Source organism: Ammospiza nelsoni, chromosome 2, assembly GCF_027579445.1.
Source record: "Ammospiza nelsoni isolate bAmmNel1 chromosome 2, bAmmNel1.pri, whole genome shotgun sequence".
NCBI lineage: Eukaryota > Metazoa > Chordata > Aves > Passeriformes > Passerellidae > Ammospiza > Ammospiza nelsoni.
The window spans coordinates 109,667,147-109,686,641 of record NC_080634.1 but is presented as its reverse complement, the minus strand read 5'-3'; the positions used below and the strand labels follow the sequence as shown (position 1 = coordinate 109,686,641).

Genomic DNA, 19,495 nt, shown 5'->3' with positions numbered 1-19,495 from the left:
AAGCTCCATTGATTTTTAATGACCTAATAATCTGCTGCATCTCAAAACTGCAGTTGCAAGGACAGGTCAATTCATCCAGGTGGAAACATATGCAGTAGAAATAGAATCACAGAGAAAATCAAGTACTAAAAATGTAACTTGTCTCAATTGAGCCAGCAACACCTGCAATTTTTCAGATTTATCATAAGGCCAAACCTGTGTGGATTTTTTGACAAATAGAAAAAAAAAAGCAAAATCATTAAAACAAAACAACCCCCCCCTCAAAAAATAAAGCCAAACAAAAAAATAAACCCAAACAAACCCGCCCACCTTTCTTATTCTACATTAATTTACAATGATATTTTTTTAAATACTTAATAAAATGGAAGTTCTAGCCTCATTTAGAACAATGAAATTGTTAATGTTATAATAACAAGTGGTCTGAACCAATTTATCTTATAAGTTTTATTACTAGAAATGACTCATCTGTTGAGAAAACATAATCTTGATTGTTGAAGAGACCATTTTATCATGTAGCATTTTAACAGTCATAATTTTGAAATACAAAGACAAATAAAATAGATTTTGTAATGAGAAAGTTGGAAGAACCAAAAGAATAAGCAGTGGTTTCATTCTTAGATGATAGGAGGCATAGTTTGAGAGTGAATAATGTGAATTATTTTCTGAGGCTCTAATCCTGCAAAGGGGGTGTTCAAAATGAGAAAGATACTCTCAACTGAAATTGGCCTTTAATAAAAAATGTTTCTTGAAAATTTTATGTCTTTGAGTTTAAAAGCTTTAAATGTCCAGAGCCACATTCTTTATCATTAGCAATGGGACAGGCAGATTCTGAAGTAAGGAAATACATAATATAAATAAGAGTGCTGGAATGAGCCCTATAGATTTCCTGGAAAACTATTTTCTAAAGCCACCCAACTAATTTCTAAAACTCAGAATCAGTCTTTATTATATATATATATATATATATATATTATATTAATAGAAACATTCTTTGAGAATTTGCTAACACAACTAATCCTTCTCCTCCCTTTAGGAACATAATGCAATAACAGGTGAGGAACACTGTCCCCTCATTTTCTCACCTTGGAGGAGCTACAAGCTCATGGTTTAAATTCTGTGAAATAATTAATACATTTGCCAGAAATAGCTAATTTTTTTCCAAGCTTCAGAAGGTCAGAGGATTTTTTACTTTCACTTACTATACTTTAAATTAAATCTTCAGGGTCCCTGGGATCTTTCTGCCCCCACACCCAAGCAGAGGATGATGAGGTGCACAGAGATTAAACTCCCATTGTTTTATCTAGGTATAATTCATCCATGTGCAACAGAAAGTAAAGTAAAAAAAAAAGTGTCTAGAGGACAACATATGGGTCCAGAGCAATTTTTTCTTTTTACATCAGTCCATATGAACAACCAGGATTGATTGTTACGTGAAAAGTGTCTGATCATTTTTCAAAACAGTCTGGGAGGCGACTGCCTGACTGATTCCCAGCTACATGTGCTGCAGTGTTCATTAAATATTTAAATTTCTCATGTCGTTTTCACTGGTGTTGGTCAGCACTCTCCCAAGTACAGCAAACCTGGGAGTTCTCTGGCTCCGGGTGGGCTCACCTGCTGTCCATGGTCCTGGAGAGCTCAACAGGTCTCAATTTAGGACTGCTGCTTCCAGGGTCACGAGACAATTGCCTTTAGTTATAGTAACTTTCCATCTTGGCTACAATTTGGGTCGGTAAATTCTTTACAGGCTGGATAACAAAACTGTGTTCTTCTCGGGTTATTTCATTGGTTTAGGCAAGAAAAATGACTTTCTGAGACTGTTCATTAAGAAACAGTTGGCTTGTTAACCAACATAAGTTCATGGGAACAGATAATATCTGTGATGAGTTCAAGGCCAAGGCTCACATGCATTTCTGACATGATTGTGCAGCCCAGCGAGGAGGGAGGGATGCACCACCACAATGAGGTTTTGTTGAAGTTTTTATTCAATAAATTACTATTTTTACTCTAAAACAATCAAGTTTGTGTTGCATACTCATTATATACTTTATTAAGAATAGAGTTTGATTTAAGAATGAAACTGTATTCATATTTAGGCAGCTTTTTTCCCTAGGAATAGCCTTCCTAGCATTGTATGGCTGTAACAATTTGACTTCAGCCTGTCCTCATTGTTTTTCATTCTCTTAAAAAATATGGTTAGAAACAGCCATCACAACTTAGATATCCATATTAATAACTGTTCAATCCATGTAGTATATGCAACACCTTAAAATTCTATTTTTCCTTACTTTCTTAGGAATTTCAAAGAGATTTCATATAAATTCATAAACAATAAAACTCACAGGTTGTGCTGTTTGGTTGCCTACCAATGTGAATTATAAGTATCAGAGGTTTCCATTTTTGTTTGTCTTATGTGGATTATTTAATTTTAGAAATATTCTTAGTACTGTAGGATCTGCACACTTAAATTTGGGGTTTATTAATGGATGAATAATGGGTATAATGATCTTTGAAACGCTACTTTGGTTTTGGTTTTTAATACAAAGATTATGCCATAAGTGTTAGGTCAGTAGTTGCCCCCTTCGAAGTGTTTCATGTTCCATTTACAGCTTATTCCACTGATCTGATACCTGGTTTTCATTCAATATGCAAGATAAGCAAGGATGGCCAGTTATCTTTTGGAGAGAAAACAACACTGACAGGAGTAGTAGATATGAGATATATCAATGTTTATATGTCTTTTTTGACAAGTCAAAAAACAACAGTTGCCTCCAAGGAGTGTGTTTTATCCTTGAAGACATTTTACAGTGTTACAGTTTTAGAATTCTATACTTATGTATTTTTCTCTTAGTCTTTTTCTGTTTCTCTTATGACAGAAAACAGCCTTGTTTCCCTTTTTTCCCCTTTCTTTTCTTTTTTTTTTTGATTGAGAACACAATTTGAAATACCTGTCTAGAAACTCTTTTTGTTTCTATTTTTATAAGGATCTTTTGGCTTTTATACTTCTTTGAGATGTTACAACAGATCTGAATTTAGTCTAGGCACCATTTTTTTCCTAGGTCATGATTCCAAGATTTTTCAGTGCTCTTCTGTATATTATTTTTGTTAGCATTAGAGAAAGCAGAGAAAGTGCTGATCATTAGGAAAAATTATATTTAGTAGCTGTTCCTCAGACAAAGTGTTGTTGGGGGTCCTTAGTTAAACACTTGACACATGTGAGACAATTGGGTGTCTAATCTAGAGAAAGAAGGATTTTCAGATTAAGAATTTTCAAACAAATTCAGACAACATAGATCATCACTGATCTCTACTAAAATGATATCCCTAACCTCAGTCAACTGTTAAAGCATTTTTTTACACTGTAATAGATATGAATATATACCATGAAGCATTGCTATGGACAGAAAAAAAACTACTACCTGTGAAAAGCACTGATCAAGTTATCCCTTTCCACAGTGGAGAAAAATATATCTTGCTGCAGAAATGTGATGTGGTTGGGTGCAATTTCTTATTGTATAGTATATTGTTTGAAATCTAGAATTACCCAGGTAAATAATTAATTTGTGCTGAAGGGATAAATGGTGACCGTTTTCTCTGCTTCATTATTTATATTTCTTTAATATAGTACTTCCTTTTAACAAAACCCCCCCCCAAAAAAAACAAACAAACAAAAAAAACCCCAAACACAACCCACTCTATAAAGTTCATCAGATTTCCAAGCCTGCTTTTCCTGATGAGGATTCAGTTACTGACTGTTGTGTTTCTCACACAAGTGGTGATAGTCATGACTTTTACCTAGCCTATCACATATTTAGGGATCTGCATAAATTTCATGTGATTATTAGATCTATGCATTCCTGAATGAAGCTGTTCTTGTAAAGATTGGAAATTTCACTTTTAATTATTACATTCCAAGCATTGCACTCCCTGAAGTCAGCTCACTTGCTTGAGCTCTAATCCCATGTTGGCCATTCATGTAAGAGTTCGGCTTGATGATCCTCTGGGTCCCTTCCAACTCAGAGCCTGCTGTGTTCTTGCTTGTGGTTCTAATGATAAACTTTACTTTCCATTCTAAACTGCAATGAAAGGCTTTATTAGCTGCTTTAAGCATTTTATTGGCACAAATTTGTCAGTAGGAACAATTCTTGCCAAGTATAAAAACATTAAGTGCCTTGTTTTTTTTGTTTTTTGTATTTTTTTTTTTTTTATGGAAGCATAACCTTATTTATATGTATAGATTGTTTTTAAATTAAATTCCTGACAAACTAGCTAAACTTGTTCAGAACTTTTTGAAAAACATATGGGATGGTATCTTCTGTAGCAAATGCATTTTTTTCTTCTCTTCTGTCCTTGTTTTCTACTGTTACACTAATCAATGAGTACTTGTTGATTTCTCTTGACTTTATGCAGTAGACCAGAAATTTCTGTTCTCAAAAGAGATTTGGCTTCTAAAAATAATTATAAGATTGGCCTTTGCAGAAAAGAGAAATCAACAGTAATACACTTCTGCTTGATTTTAAAAAGTTATGATTTCGCATGAGTTTTTGAGCTTTTCCAGCTTCCTAGAACAGTTTTCACAAAATATGTGTCTGTGGATTGCTCAAGCCTAGCATTGCATGTAGTGTAAAGGTTTGTTCGTTCAGGTTTTTAAATGTCATGTTTTTCATAGATTCTCTGCAAAGTCAGAACGTAACTTGCTACTTTTTTGCATATATAATTTTATGAGCTTCTGTGGTAAATATCTCTCTAAATATGTGGTAAATATTATTCTCATTATTCACTATTCAGAACACTTGATAGGGATTTTGAATAACAGTGTGAAATGTCTAATTAAAATATAAGATTTTTTTATTTCCCTAAATCTTAACTGATTTTGTATTGCAAAGTACGTCCATGTATTGACCATCTGGTTTGTTTGTTTTTTTTTTAAGAATACATTGTTTTCCATTTATTCCTTTGTAGAACTGTCTAAGCAGGTGCCATTTTCTTTGCTCTTACAATTTTGGTTTTGATCAGGTGTTAGCAAGTGTTGAAGAAAAGAAATTTAGCACTGTGCGGATGGGGGCTGGAGATCTTGAAAACTACCAAACTGCTTTAGAAGAAGTGCTCACGTGGCTTCTCTCTGCTGAAGATGCATTACAAGCACAAGGAGATATATCCAATGATGTAGAAGTTGTTAAAGAACAGTTTCACACCCATGAGGTATATGTTTATACTAATATTTTGAAATTTATTTATTTTATTCTATTCTCTTTGATTTTTTTAGGGGGGGATTTGTTTTGTTTTTATTAATTTTGATATGGAGAATGTAAACTGGAGACTCTGCCCTAGAGTCATAAAATTGTTTAGCTTGGAAAAGACCCTTAAGATCCTCAAGTCCAACCATCAACCTAATATTGCCAAATCCACCTCAAAATGCTCCTAATAAATGCTGCATCTGCACATCTAAGGATGTTGACCCAACTGCTTCCCTGGAAACCCATTCCAATGTTTGAGAACATTCAGTGGAGATGGTTTTTTTTCCTAAAATCCATTCTAAACATCCTCTGTTACAATTTGAGGCCATTTCCTCTCATTCCATCATTTGTTACTATACCCACTCTTTGCAACCTTCTTCCAGGTAGTGGCAGAGATCGGTAAGGTCACCCTGCAGCCTCTCCTTCTCCAGACTAAACAGCTTTTTGCCCTTTGAAGAAAATGAAAGTGTTTATTTCCAGTTTATGTTACAAGTTTTGGTGAGGGTTTGAAAAGATTGAAACCAAGGTTGAAAATCACGTTCGCAAAATGATGTGATAGTGTTCTTTCATTTCAAAGAATGCAACTCAAAACTGGATTTTTTTTTTTATTTTTAATTTTTTTAATTGTCAGGGGTTTATGATGGAGTTAACAGCTCACCAAGGACGTGTTGGTAATGTTTTGCAAGTCGGAAGTCAACTTCTATCAACTGGAAAACTTTCAGATGAAGAAGAGAATGAAATCCAAGAACAGATGAATCTACTTAATTCTCGTTGGGAAAGTCTCAGGGTAGCAAGTATGGAAAAACAAAGCAAGTAAGTAATATGTTAGGTGTTATTACACCATAATAATTAAGTAGTTAATTTTGACTGAAACAATCCTGAACTTGACTAACAGTTGAGATTTTCCTTCACTGTAAACAAAACTCCATCTTGTATCTGTTTTAACCTGAAATTTGATGTGCAGGGATTTTGAGCCTTGCATGTTGTTTGTAGCCTGGAAGCCACATAAAGCAAAAGGTGCCAACAACTTGGACACAGATAACACTTTAACCAAAGTTTGCATCACCTACCTCACTTTTATTGGAGTGCAAATTACACTATTTTAAAAAGTGCAAGGCCTATAGTTTAAAGTTGAGTTACAAGTAGAAGTAGAGAAATAGTCTATTAAATATTCACAATAATATTCGGAAATTTTTATTATTACTGTATCTGATTTTGATATTTTGATTTACGTAGTGCCATCTGGGATAAGAAATTCCATAAATGTAAGAGCCTGTGATTATGCCACAGGGGAGTAATTTGGTTTATGGGATACAGGGATAAAGTATATATTTTCTTACTTTCTTCATAAATATATCTTGAACATATTCAGTTATTCATCTTGCTTCTCTTTGTGCTTTTTCCAGTTCTACCTTGCCTTTTGGAGTTGTTGTTTTGCCTATTGTATTAAAAAGTGAACTGTGATTTTTAACAATTGCATGACATAACTCTCTTTCTTCCCATATATTCTTAGCAATTCCAAACAATTGTTTTCTTTTCAGCTTGCTGCTGAGTACTGAGAATGTTTCCTTTATTCTGTCTTCCTTTGACTATAAAATTGTTTCCGAGTTTCAGAAGTTTCAACCTAACTTATTCTAATTCTCCTATATTTTTGGAGGGAAAAAAAATCTATGATTCTTTACTGTAGGGAGTTTTTATTGGCCATACTTATTTTCTTTTAAATCAATACATGCAAGTCATTATGTCTTTGAGTGGTACTTTTTCTACTTGAAATGTCCTTTAACACCAGTTGTTAAACCCATCTCCCAGCTGCAGCTGTAGGTCATTGCTTGGGGAATCGAGTGGCCTAGTGATTTCTAAAGCAGGTTATGTTTGGGTAATATGAGTTCAGTAGAAGACATAAAATAATAAGGGCTTCACAGAGAGTGTTGCACTACTATTTAATTTTCTATACAAAAAAAAGAAATCTGTGATAAATTCAATGAGATTTGGGATAGGGCAAGAGAAAATTTCTCAGGAGTGATATACCTAGATATAGTTAATTCTGGCCTTTTGGTCAAACCACTGTGTTTCAAGAAACTGGCTGGATGAGTATAAAAAGTTTTCTTATCACAATATAATATATTTTTGGGTTATTGTACATAATTTAAACTCTCGGTATCCATCTTCTACTTCAATTTAAAGCGCAATCTTCTGAGCAGATTGCTGTAATCTTGACCCTAAGGCAACAGTGACAATTTTAGCCAAACAGGGATGGTTTTTGTGAAGATGAGAACAGCAAGACTGTCTGACCACTGTAATGGTAATAGGAATTTTGAAAAAAGGCACCATACTTTACAGCACAAGGACAACAAAAGCAAGTAATAAACAAGGACAGGAGGAAAATATACTGATAAATATGCTATAAAAATGAAAGGGTCTTATAAAAAGTGATTTAGGAGGTCAGAATGTCAGAAGAAGTTTGGAACATAAACATGCCTTTGTGTAAAAGCAGCCCAGATTGGATTTCTCATGTATTCACCATGTATTGAAAGTATTTGACTCTTTGAATAAGCAGTGCAGAAGCATGCTGAAGGAAAAATGTCTTTTTTTCTTTTTTATGTCTTCCTCCTGGCATTTCCCAAACAGTGTTTTCTATAGTAAAGCATCTCAGTGATAAATGTTTCACTGTAGAGAAAAAAAATGCAATTTACCACTTTTTAGGGAGTTCAACAGATTTTAAAACACATTCAATTCAATTTTTTTTTTAATTTGAAACCTATTGAGCCATATTATAAACAAAGGTTTTGATAATCTCCTGAGATATATAAATAAATATTAAACCCTCATATCAGATATTTATAAAAGTATTTTGAAAGCAAGGAAGTACTTAATGAGTGGTAAGAAAGAAGCATTCTTTTGCTTTAGGAATAAACTGTGATTATGTTTTGTGATTACTTAATTTTTAAGTTTATGTTCCTTACTTCAGAATAATGTCACTATTATGTATAATATTTGTTTCATCATATTTTCCTTTTCTTAAATTCAGTTTACTGTAAAAGGTTTTCTGTAGGGTTTATTTCATTTAGTGCTAAGAGGAATCTCCAGGATGAAGCAGTGTACTTTATAATAGCTTAGTTTAGAACATCAAGACAATAAAATGCACAGTTGAAAGTGAAGAACTGAGATCTAAGATCCCTAATCCCTTGTAAACCATGGGCTTTATTGAAACAGGGTATCATCTGTCTGTACTCTATCTGTAATTAATAGAGAGATTAGGATGGAAACAATACTATATGAGTCCTCTGGTGGTTTTAATAAATCTTTAAAATATAATTTCCAGTTTTAAAAAAAAAAAAAAGATAGAAAAAAACAAAACTGAAATCCAAAAATGCTGTTGATGAAGGTTTTGTTTAGGAGACTTTCGAGAATTTCTGAAGAGGAAAGTCTAAGTGCAAATCTGTCATGGATTTTTGGCCAGATCATTTTGCATCTATCTATGCAATTTGATTAGGCAAAACTGAAGTATTTCCTGGTAAAATTTCAGAGTATTTTCCATTGAATAACTGAAAATATAATATTTTTTTCTATTTAATATCCTAAAATTAGAGGAAGCCTGGTAAGATCAGTTGTTTGAGCAGTTTTCGAAATACTTGTAGTGGGCAAAACAAGCTTTAAAAAAACAGAGTGTAGAAATTTTGAACTCCAAATCTAATAGAAATGCAACTGGAATACAAAGCTTTAACAGATAGAATATTATATGATGTAATCAGTTCCTAAAGAAAAAGCTTCAAAACAGTTTGTCTAAATCAAAACTATTTCCAAAAAGTTTCAATTACCTTCTCTCTAGAATTTGCTGTGTTGGAAGGGACCCATCGGGATCATCAAGTCCAACTCGTGGCCCTGCACAGAGACCCCACCAGTCACGCCCAGTGCCTGAGAGAATTCCCCAAACACTTCTGCAGCTCTCTCAGGCTGGGGCTGGAACCACTGCCCTGGGGTGTCTGTTCCCCTTCCAAAGCATGCAGTCAAAAATATATATTTCTATTCTGCCTTCAAATGTAACCTTGTGAAAATCTGTTAGTATATGGGGCAGATGTTTCTGCTTGTTGTTTTCTCCACTTATAAATTCTAATTATTTTTTCTTTGTTTTACAGTTTACATAAAGTCCTAATGGATTTGCAGAATCAGCAGCTAGCCCAGCTAGCTGAATGGCTGACAAAAACAGAGGAAAGGACAAAGAAAACTGATTTGGAGCCCTTAGGTCCAGATCTAGAGGATTTAAAGCGCCAAATAGAAGAGCATAAGGTATGCTGTGATGGGCTTCCAAAGGCATAAAAACCAAATTGGGTGTTTGACATTTTAAAATCTCGACTCCTGTCGTTAGAGCATAGCAAAGTAATATGAGATCTTGGTTTAATATTTATTGTTCTGTACAGTTAACAAGCTTTTGTAGACTTACTTTATCACAACTGTGAGTTTTATTCTGATATAAAAAAATATTGCTTTCTTTTTATGTATAAGCAATATACTAGAATATTCAAGGCAAATGTAACATCTTTTCATTACATTAGAATGAAAATATATCAGATTTTTTAATGCTTGTATATTCTTCTTGTTTGTTTTCTCTTATATGTTGTAGCAGCAATGATGCAGTTGTCAGACCACATAACATTGTTAGGACTCCAGAGATCCTGAATATATATTTGCAGTGAATACATACTATGCACTGTAAAATGCACTACTTTCTAGGAGTAGAAAATAATTTTTGGTAATGTATCGAAACAATAAAAAAGCAACCAACCAAACTCAGGAATAGATGGAATTCAATAAGATGGAATTTGGTCAATTTATCCCACATTACGTAAGGGTAATTTTTAATTGGAAGAATTAAGAACTAAAATGAGAGAGAGAGCATTTTTTGTAGTAGTTTGAATAAATTTGCTGGATTAGAATGCCTTGCTTTATATTAATTTAGATTTAAAAATAAATTTATATATGTGTCTACAGCACATGGCGATGATAAGGAAACACAGAAAAATATAGAGAACAGAGGTGATTTGTGAGGTGGTGCAGATTTAATATGATGACCTTTTAATGTCTCTACATCACTGTCTCAAAGCAGTTTCTTGCCATGGTATCTTGAGAGATTTTAACACCTGATGCTTCTTGGCCTGTGTCAGTGCTATCCCAGGTTTTAGAGGGCAGATCATCCTGAAAAACAATTCAAACTGGAATCAGCTTTTACAGTTCTTTTAAAAATAGGTCAAAAGCTGCAAAAGACATCATGATGCACTTGTGTGTTAAAGATGATTTCTTTGCATTCTGATTAAGGAGTGCTACTGAAGAAGAATACAAATTCTGCAGCTCCTGCTGCTGCTGGTGCTGTCTGTGCTTGCCCTGTGAGGAGATAATGCATTTCAGTATGTGGGTTTGCTAGCTAAGGACATTTTCTGATATTAAATTTTCCTTTCAAAAAAGACAGAAGGAAATTATGAAATGGTAATTGGAGAAAGGAACATGAAAGATTTTGAATACATCAGTACTAAGACTTGAATAACTTTACTCCTATTTCTATGCATTTTATGCTTGAATACTAACATAAAATGCAATACCTTTATTTTTGCAATCTCTTCATGCTGCTTCTTTCTGATACTGAGAAAAATAGGTAATTGGCTTGTATTTGAAGATTCTGAGTGAAGACATGCAGAAATCTCTTTTCCACATGCTTGTTCTTCACTGTGGTGTGTTGAGTTAGTGAACATTATTTATTTATGTGTATTACTTTTCAAATCTGTTTCATGTGCAAAAGGGAATTTAGCAAGAAATGCTGGAAATAAAATGGTTTGGATTTAATTTTAATTACATTTGTATTCATCTATCCCTTGTGTTATTCAGAAGTAAGAACAGGGTTTTCCATTCCTTCAGTTATTGAGAGAAAGTGTCATATGGTTTTATTGTATTTTACATACGGCAAAGCTACCTCCTGTAGCAAGAGTTAAAACAATGGACTTTTAATAGTACATTTATTGCTTCATTATTAAGCAATCAAATAAAAAAGCAAAACCCCAAACCATTCATATTTTCTCTTAGTTTCACATGAGTTGGGTTGAATCAGAAAACAATGTTTTGTAAATTCATAAGAGGAAACAAAAATTTGAAATATAAAAAGCAATCATCATTTCAAATGAAACAGACCAGCAAACATGTTAGGTTTGGGTTGTTATCATCTTGCCTCTGTCTTCTCTTTACCCTTATAATTTTGCCTTCCTCTCTTTACCTGTTCATTAGCAGGTATTTTTCACTCATTTATTTCATGTTATGTATCCCCTTTTGAGTTATGATTTCCATACATCAGATTTCTTTATTCTATGTATTTTAAAATGATGTTGCAAAATATTGGTCTTGAGTTCTTGTGACTGACGCTTCAGTTTCTCTGATGGAACGTATTAAAAAAAATCAAAAAGAAACCCAAATACCCCACTAATATGTATTGAATATGGCAACCAACAATCAGACCAGAGAAAGAACACAATATTCTTTCCAGCATGCTGCTTAGGTCCAAAATATGTGAGGTTATTATCTTGATAGTACTGAAAATGTTATGTAGTGAAGTGGTGAAGAAGAAAATTTTATGTCATTAAGAATGTAAAGAGTTCTGGTAAGAAATCTGGCATAGTCAATATATTTTGGAAGACTAGCTAAACATTTCGGTGTTCTTTTTAAATTTTTTTTTCAGTAGCGTTTTAAGTATTTTTTCTCCTGTTACAATCATCCCTTCCCTATCCTTTTGTAAAGGAGGCAAGCTACTTTTCAGTAAAAATCTAAGGACTATTGAGCTGTACAGGCAGAATAAGGTATTGGAAATACTATAATAAATGGAAAAATTGTGCTTTTAATTACACTAGCTTTTTTATTCCAGTTATTATTTATTATTATACCATATATATTATTATTTATTAATATTGTACCATATATAGTTGGTAGATTTTTATAGTTTCCTTAAGTTTCTAAAAACATCTAAGCCTTTTTTAGTGCCGGGATTTTTACTACTTCAAATTTTCAAAGGTAAAATGAGATAATTATTCAGCATCCAAATATCAAGAAGGATTTGTCTTTGGGTATTTGGATGACTTTGGTAGGCATTTTTATTAATTTTGAACTAGATTATGTTTGAGTTGTGTAAATTGTTATCTGATAGATAGGAGTTAAAGGACTTGTAGTGTTTTATGAGTTTCTCTCGTTTCCATCTTTATTCATCAACATCTATGTCCATTTTACATTTTAAGTCCCTGAAAATTTGGTATTTCTCTAATAAGCTCAGGGCAACTTGTTAGAAATTACCATTTAAATTATTTGAACAGAGTGTGCTTCTGTCTTGAAAGTGTCTATCATAAATTCCTGTTCCAACAAGATCCTGTAAACAAACAATTCTCACCAATGAATTTCATGGTAAAAATAGACACTTGGGTTATAAGGAACAGATTTTTACTTCAGAGTAAATTGAATCTGCCTGAGGATTAGATAATGAGTCAACTTTCTGGTTCATCTGTTCCTTGACTTCTCAAGTCTTTCACAATGTGTGTGAGACTCCCACCTCCAAAGTGCCATCCACTCCTGCTAACTCTGGTTTTGTTCTGGGATGCCATCTGTCAGATTCCAGCTAATAATGAAATGGAAGTCACCTTGTCCATGGCTGTAGACTCGGGGAGCAATGAATTTGTTTTGTATGGCTTAAAGAGGGGGTTAAATGTGGGGGAAAGTGAGCTCTCTTATACACGCTAATCCCTGACTGCTCTGCCTCCTCTTCCCTCTCAAGAGCTGCATCATAAAATGTTGAGAAGTCCAAATTCCAGGGATGACTCTAACAATTTAGTATACTTCACAGTCCTTGAGAATTATTTTATAGTCTAGCTCTCTGAAGCAAATGGTACTCACAAGCATGAAAGTCAGAAAAAGGAGGATTCTTATATTGTTTCAATATGCCCATGAAAGAAATTAACTCTGAAATGGGTGGTAAGATATTTATGCCCTAAAAACAAAGTATTCTGTGAATTCCTTTCCTATTGCTTATAACCACATTGTTTTGGTTTTTAATTTTTTTAAATTTTTATATAAAAGTAATATGTCTTATGAGAAAGAGTTTTAGAGTGCATGAACTTATGTTCAGCAAGGACTTCATACATGAGTGAGTTACTCCACTTGAAAAAGCAGCAGAAAATCAAAACATGGTGAAATTCAGCATAGTAGGTAACGCAGCCAAGGTTTTTCTTTGTGACAAGGCCATGTTATTTTTCAGGCTGTAACCATCCCACTATAAATGCATTAGTCCCTAGAAGACACTCAGCTGAAGTACTGAGAACATAATCCAGGACTTTGGTTTCCCTAATTATTTTTTTGATTTGAAGCAAGTTAGAGACACCTAAAAAGTGTGACAAGCAAGATGGAGTCCTGGATATCTTGGGATTTTGGTTTTTTTTAGGGGAGTGGTATGAGGACTTCTCTGTGGTTTTAATTTTCATAACCAACACTACTTTAACTCCTTCCATTTTTGTTCTCTGTCCTCTTGCTGCACCAGAGCTAGGGAAGAAGAAAATAGGTCTGGCAGCTCAGTTCTCTGATTCCAGAGCTGGGCTGGTTTTGATTTTGTTAAGTATAGTAAATGAAGGGTTCCATCTTTTATGGTGAGTGAGGGGCAAAAAAACAAAAGGGCAAGCAATTTTTTCATCAGGTGTGCAGAAATCATGAAATCCTTTTGTTTCTAGTTTAGTTTACTGGTTTCTGCAGTGAGTGTAAGTAGGGTGCTGCATGAGTTTCCAAAGGGTGGGTCACCTCCTGAGCAGTTTTCTCCTACGTAAGTAATGTTGTAGGGTTCCAAACTGAAGTTAGCATGTGCTTGTTTAATGAAATCTATGTGATTTTTTATATTATTACAATATTGAAAAAAAATATTTTCCTGCATTCTTATGAAATACAGAATTTAATTCAGTGGCTATTCAAATCTGCTGGCTATTGGTATGTATACATATTAAGTGACTATCTGTAAATCAGCTAAATAAACTCAACAAATTATTTCTCAAGCAAAATTTTCAGTCTGGAATATTGTATATGAGTCAGGACTTGTGAGTAACTTTAAGCTCTGGAGTTCTCATAGTCATTTATGCAAGTTAACCGGTCAATGGTACGCTTTTTTTGGTAGTTTTTTTCCTTTTTTTTTTTTTTTGTTTGGTTTGGTTTGTTTATTGTTTTTGTTTTGTTTTGTTTTGTTTTTTTTTGTTTTTTGTTAGTTTGTTTCTTTTTGTTTTTTGTGGTTTTTTTACTTTGGAATACATTTTCTAACACATATCCTCTCATTATAGGCATTTCAAGAAGATCTGGAACAGGAACAAGTAAAAGTGAATTCCCTAACTCATATGGTAGTGGTGGTAGATGAAAACAGTGGTGACAGAGCTACTGCTGCACTGGAAGAGCAACTTCAGGTAATGACTGTATGGCAGTGATGGTCCCAAAAAATTAAAAAAGAAAATTTTAAAAAGCAAAAGCAGATAGTAAATATGTTCATGATGTACAGGATCATAATTTGTAGACAAATTATATTATTGTAGTTATCAAGAAATATTAAGATTATTATGTATTTTTCTAAAGCATTTTTGAGGGGAAAGTCATAATTTATTCCCATTATTTCCTCATGGCCATGTTTCTTAGGAAACGAAGGGAAGTATAACTTAATTGCATTTTCTAAATACAATCACTTGAGTATCTTTAAAAGAATGACACATTGGAGATACATTTGTGATAGGGCTAGCAGCCAAGATATTCTAAAAGTTTTTCAAATATTAGCTTGATCATAGAAACAATTCACTATTTCAATTGTGTCTTTAAAATGTTGCTATTGCTGTGTTATTTATATTCCAATGCTCTTACTTCTGAATGCAATTAGATAAACGAAAGTCAGTAGTTAATGTTGAGGTACATTGAAGGAGGGCTCTCTTGTGTTGGTGGTCAGCTCTCCAGGGACACAGCTCAAGAGGAATTGCAATATTACTACCAAGATTTTTTCTAGTTTTCCCTTTCAGAAAGGAGAAACTGTTTTTCTTAATTTTGCTTTATTAACTAAGCATACCAGTAAATCAGTAATTAGAATTTAGAGTAGGTTTTACTAAGATACTGAGCCCTGCCACTTCAAATGTAATTCTGAGTTTTCTCTACTGCAGCTAGATAGTCACTCGAGGAGCACAACCAGCCAAGATAACAATACAGCCTCTACTGATCCATAATTATTAATTCCTTTTGACTTCATTTTAAGTTTCAGAGCTGTGGTGCACCTGCCCAAAATAATCTTAATCTTTCAGAATATTTTGCCAGCCAGCTGCATGGAACTGTTCAGTGTAATAAAGATCCCTAGCAAGAACATGGCTCCTGAAGCAAAACTAAACTTGTAAAATGTCTTAAATAGAATATCTTCTATTATTTTCTCTCTTCAGAGAAAATAATTAACAGTATTTGATAATTATGGCACTTGATGAACAAGAAGATGTAGAAATTAGTTTTTAATATTGTGAAAAATGCATGGTTGGTGGATTGTTAGAAAATCTAATTTTCCATCTTCAGAAAGAAGAATAAAGGAACGTTAGATGACAGCTTCATCCCATATTATTACAATCATTGGAAAGGTGCCATTAGTATCCTGTGCAACATCTGTGGCTGATCCATATTGGAATAAAGCATGAAATAGAACTCAGACAATAGTGCAATACCTCAAAGAAACATAATGAAAAATTAATGTAAATTAAACACTGTGGAAATAAACAATTTGTAACTGTACTAGTGCAGAAAACACCAATTATTACTGTCTGAAAAAGTACATTCCTTGAAAGATGCAAGAAAGACAATTCCTGAGTCCCCTCACCCTGCAGCACAGGCTCTCTGAGCAGAGCATGGGGAGCTGTGGAACAGAACATTTTCTCTTTTATTATGTCCTTTATTCATAATTTCTTACAGAAGAATGTGAGAGAAAACATAATTCCATTGCTCTGTAAATCAAAGAATATGTAGAAGTATTAGAGATGTTAATAAAACCCAAGTACAGATGTAAAGCTACAGGGTTTAGAGTGATAGGGAGGTGTGGAAACTTTTACACTTGAATGCCCAGGAGAAAGGAGTTGCCACAGTCCACCTGCTCTCCTCGTGAAATGTTGCACCTCTTTTTTTGTGTACAGGAACTGTTTGGAAATTTTTTTTCCCTATCACTTGCAGTCTGAATATAAGCACAGGAGATAAAATGTGTTGACAGGCACAACCATTAGAGCATTTCACAAAGAGCACAATGGAGAAAAGTTCCAAGCTTGATTATGTATCTGTCAGTCTGACTTCTAAAAGTAGAACAAAACAAGAGCATGAACTATCAGACAAAAGAGCTTAATAAGACTGGCTCACTGAGGTGCTGGTGGGGATCAGATTAGGAATAAAATGAGCATTTATTTCCATGTAATAGTCAAAGATGGATTTTCCAAGCAGGTACAATTCAGTTTTGCATTTCTTTTCAAGGTGGTGATTCCTGAAATATTTTCATACATATAAATATCTATGCATATAATGTGTATTTTTTTTCAAATGTTTGTATGAGATGATTCTTTAAAGCCTAAAATGAACTTTTTGACATGTCTCAGGAAGGTTGACAAGAATCTATGCTGATTTTAAAGGAACAGTAAAGTTCATTTCTTTCAACAGTAAAGTTCTTAAGTTTTATGGCCTATGAAAAACATACCTATTTAAGATGCATTTAATGGCATGGAAGCCAAAAATGTCTCCTGAAATAAATTATTAAGTGAAAATTTACCCTTGCTTGGAAAACTAAAACTAAACACAATTTCCGGGCTTTTCTTAGAAACAGCTGTCCCTCTAAGATACTTTGAGAGGCTACAGCTAGACTGGGTGATTGTGAATATTAAAACTACTTTTACATTATTTTGCTTGCTTCCTATATAAATGTGGGACATATTAAGAGGCTCTGTTTATGCTGCTACTGAGAACCCACTATTTAGACTTAAAACTCCAAGACCCCAATTAAACTCAATCCTTAGATTTACCAAGGCAGCTGTGGAATAAGACTCAAATCTATATTTAGTGCTTCAAAATCAAACCACATTAGTAGCAAAACTGTTCCTGTGCTCTGACTCGTTTCTACAGGAAAAATAGGAGAAATTATCGTCAGCTCAGAGAAATGGCTGGATAACATACAGAAACCATGAATGCAGGGAGATTTTCTTTTTTCCATAATTATACCCAGCAGATAACAGGTCTCTTAAGGACACTTGTGGTGTAGCTCAAATTAGAGGCTTCCCCAGGCTTCAAGGGTCAAGGTCTGTGCTAGAAATAAATTTGTATAGAGTGTATCAAATACTACTTGATGGCTTATTCTCCTGCTGGGGGAAAGGAGCTGAGAGTATCTTTTCCATGATTACATGTTCATATAATTCAGGGTACTGTCCACTGATTGAAGATGAAATATGGGCTGTTCTTGTAAAAATACATCAAAATAAGTGAGGAATGTTAAAGACTGAATAGACTATTTCACTGAGCACTTATGACAGGAAGTTGCATCCTACAGACTAAAGGGATTTCCAACACCTGCTCATCACAAAAGTATTCCTGGTTGATGCCTGGGAAGTTGAAATCTCCCATATTGATCTAGAAATTTCTGCTAATTCCCTGTGGAATCCTGAGCCGCCTGGAGTTCTCCATCACAGCTTTCCAACCGTGGGGCTCATTCCACAAAGTCTCACTAATATCGCAGCTGTGGGACCTGACCAGTGCTTCCAGTTCCTCCTGTTTGTTTCTCCCACTCTGTGTGATGAAACGTTGAGCACTTGAGAACTGCATGAAATGCTGAGCACTTGAGAACTGCACACAAAACTTGGTGTTTTTTGGTAGAAATTCTGTGGGTTAAATATTGGGTTAAATATTCACTTGTAAGGAGTTAATTTTAGATATAGGCAAAAACTTTTTCCCACCTTTTGTCATTATTTTAAACAGTAGGTAATAATACCTGATTAGAAAAACATTTATCAAATTCTGTTAGTTGCAGGCTTGCAGAATATGATTTTATTCCAGAGTTCCCAAGAGTTATGTTTTACCCATTTTCTTCTGTTCTTGTGCTTCCTTACTTTGACCTTTCAGACTAAAATATTTCCCCTTCTGCTTTGGATATTCATATAAACTATTCTTTCAGTGTCCTCTGAGAAGAAAAAATAAAAAAATCTTTTGTATGCAGATTTCTCTAAAAATTCTTGCTAGGGCTGTTAGAAAAGGCTTTTTTTTTTTTTTTTTTTTTTTTTTTTTTTTTTTTTTTTTTAATACAGGAGGGCATTTTACTTGTTAGTGTGGATTCAATCTATTTCTCTGAAAATTTTTTTTCCCAGATGTTAGGAACACTTGAAGCAGTCTGAGTTTGTGGGCATCAGTAAAAGGCTGCTGTTTGATGTGATTAGAGAGTAAAAGTTGAGCACCATGTGATTTAGTATAATAACTGCCTTAGAAATAACAGTCCTGACATGATATTTTGAACTTGAAACTTTGTGTCTTAACCAAACAGTGTATGGTTGTTATTGCTTCTTATGAAAAGCAATATAACTAGGTTTAAGGTTGGTCACAGAATCAACACTTTTATTGGTGCAGTTATTTGGTCATTTTGCTTACTTTATTAAAATAAAAGATCTTGTCAAATTATTGAGAAAAAAAAAAAAGGTTGCTGCATTTTTGTTAACAATAAATTATGATCTCTATGAGGAATATGTAAATACAAAATATATAGCATTATATATTATCAAGTTATTAGGGATCCATAAGAATAATGAAGTAAATAACTGAATATGAAAAAAAGAAAAACTATTATATTTTTGTCAGGATATGTTTTTAAGTGGATGAAAAATTAAGAATGCAGTAATATAGAATATCTTTCAGGTGTTTATGAGATTTTTTTTTTTTATTTGGGAGCAACTGAATAATATTTGATGTCCAGGGTTAATTAAGTCACTATACATCATTGCAATAAAAGTTTTCTATCATCAGCTAAAGTAAAGGAGAAGAGAACAAGATTGTTGGTGTTTTGTGTAATTTAAATACATGCATAGTAGTAAATGGTACAAATACCTGGGAAACCTCTGTGGGATTTGTGCTGATGTGGAAGTTTATAAGCATGGGTTTTTTTAAACTGCAATATTTTAAAAGAGGTAAGAGCTTTGACCAACTGTACTGATGATACAACTTAAAAGCCAGTTTTT

The 19,495-nt window shown here is 33.7% G+C and overlaps 1 protein-coding gene across 2 annotated transcripts in view; it reads left to right on the top strand.

The window, feature by feature from the left end:
• DMD (dystrophin) overlaps nucleotides 1-19,495 on the top strand; it is a 1,160,174-nt gene that overhangs the window by 444,319 nt on the left and 696,360 nt on the right. For both annotated transcript variants that reach the window (XM_059491405.1, XM_059491401.1), the window contains exons 10-13: nucleotides 5,014-5,199; nucleotides 5,866-6,047; nucleotides 9,371-9,521; nucleotides 14,573-14,692. In XM_059491405.1, the coding sequence (XP_059347388.1) occupies nucleotides 5,014-5,199; nucleotides 5,866-6,047; nucleotides 9,371-9,521; nucleotides 14,573-14,692 (639 nt within the window). The remainder of the gene's footprint in view (nucleotides 1-5,013; nucleotides 5,200-5,865; nucleotides 6,048-9,370; nucleotides 9,522-14,572; nucleotides 14,693-19,495) is intronic.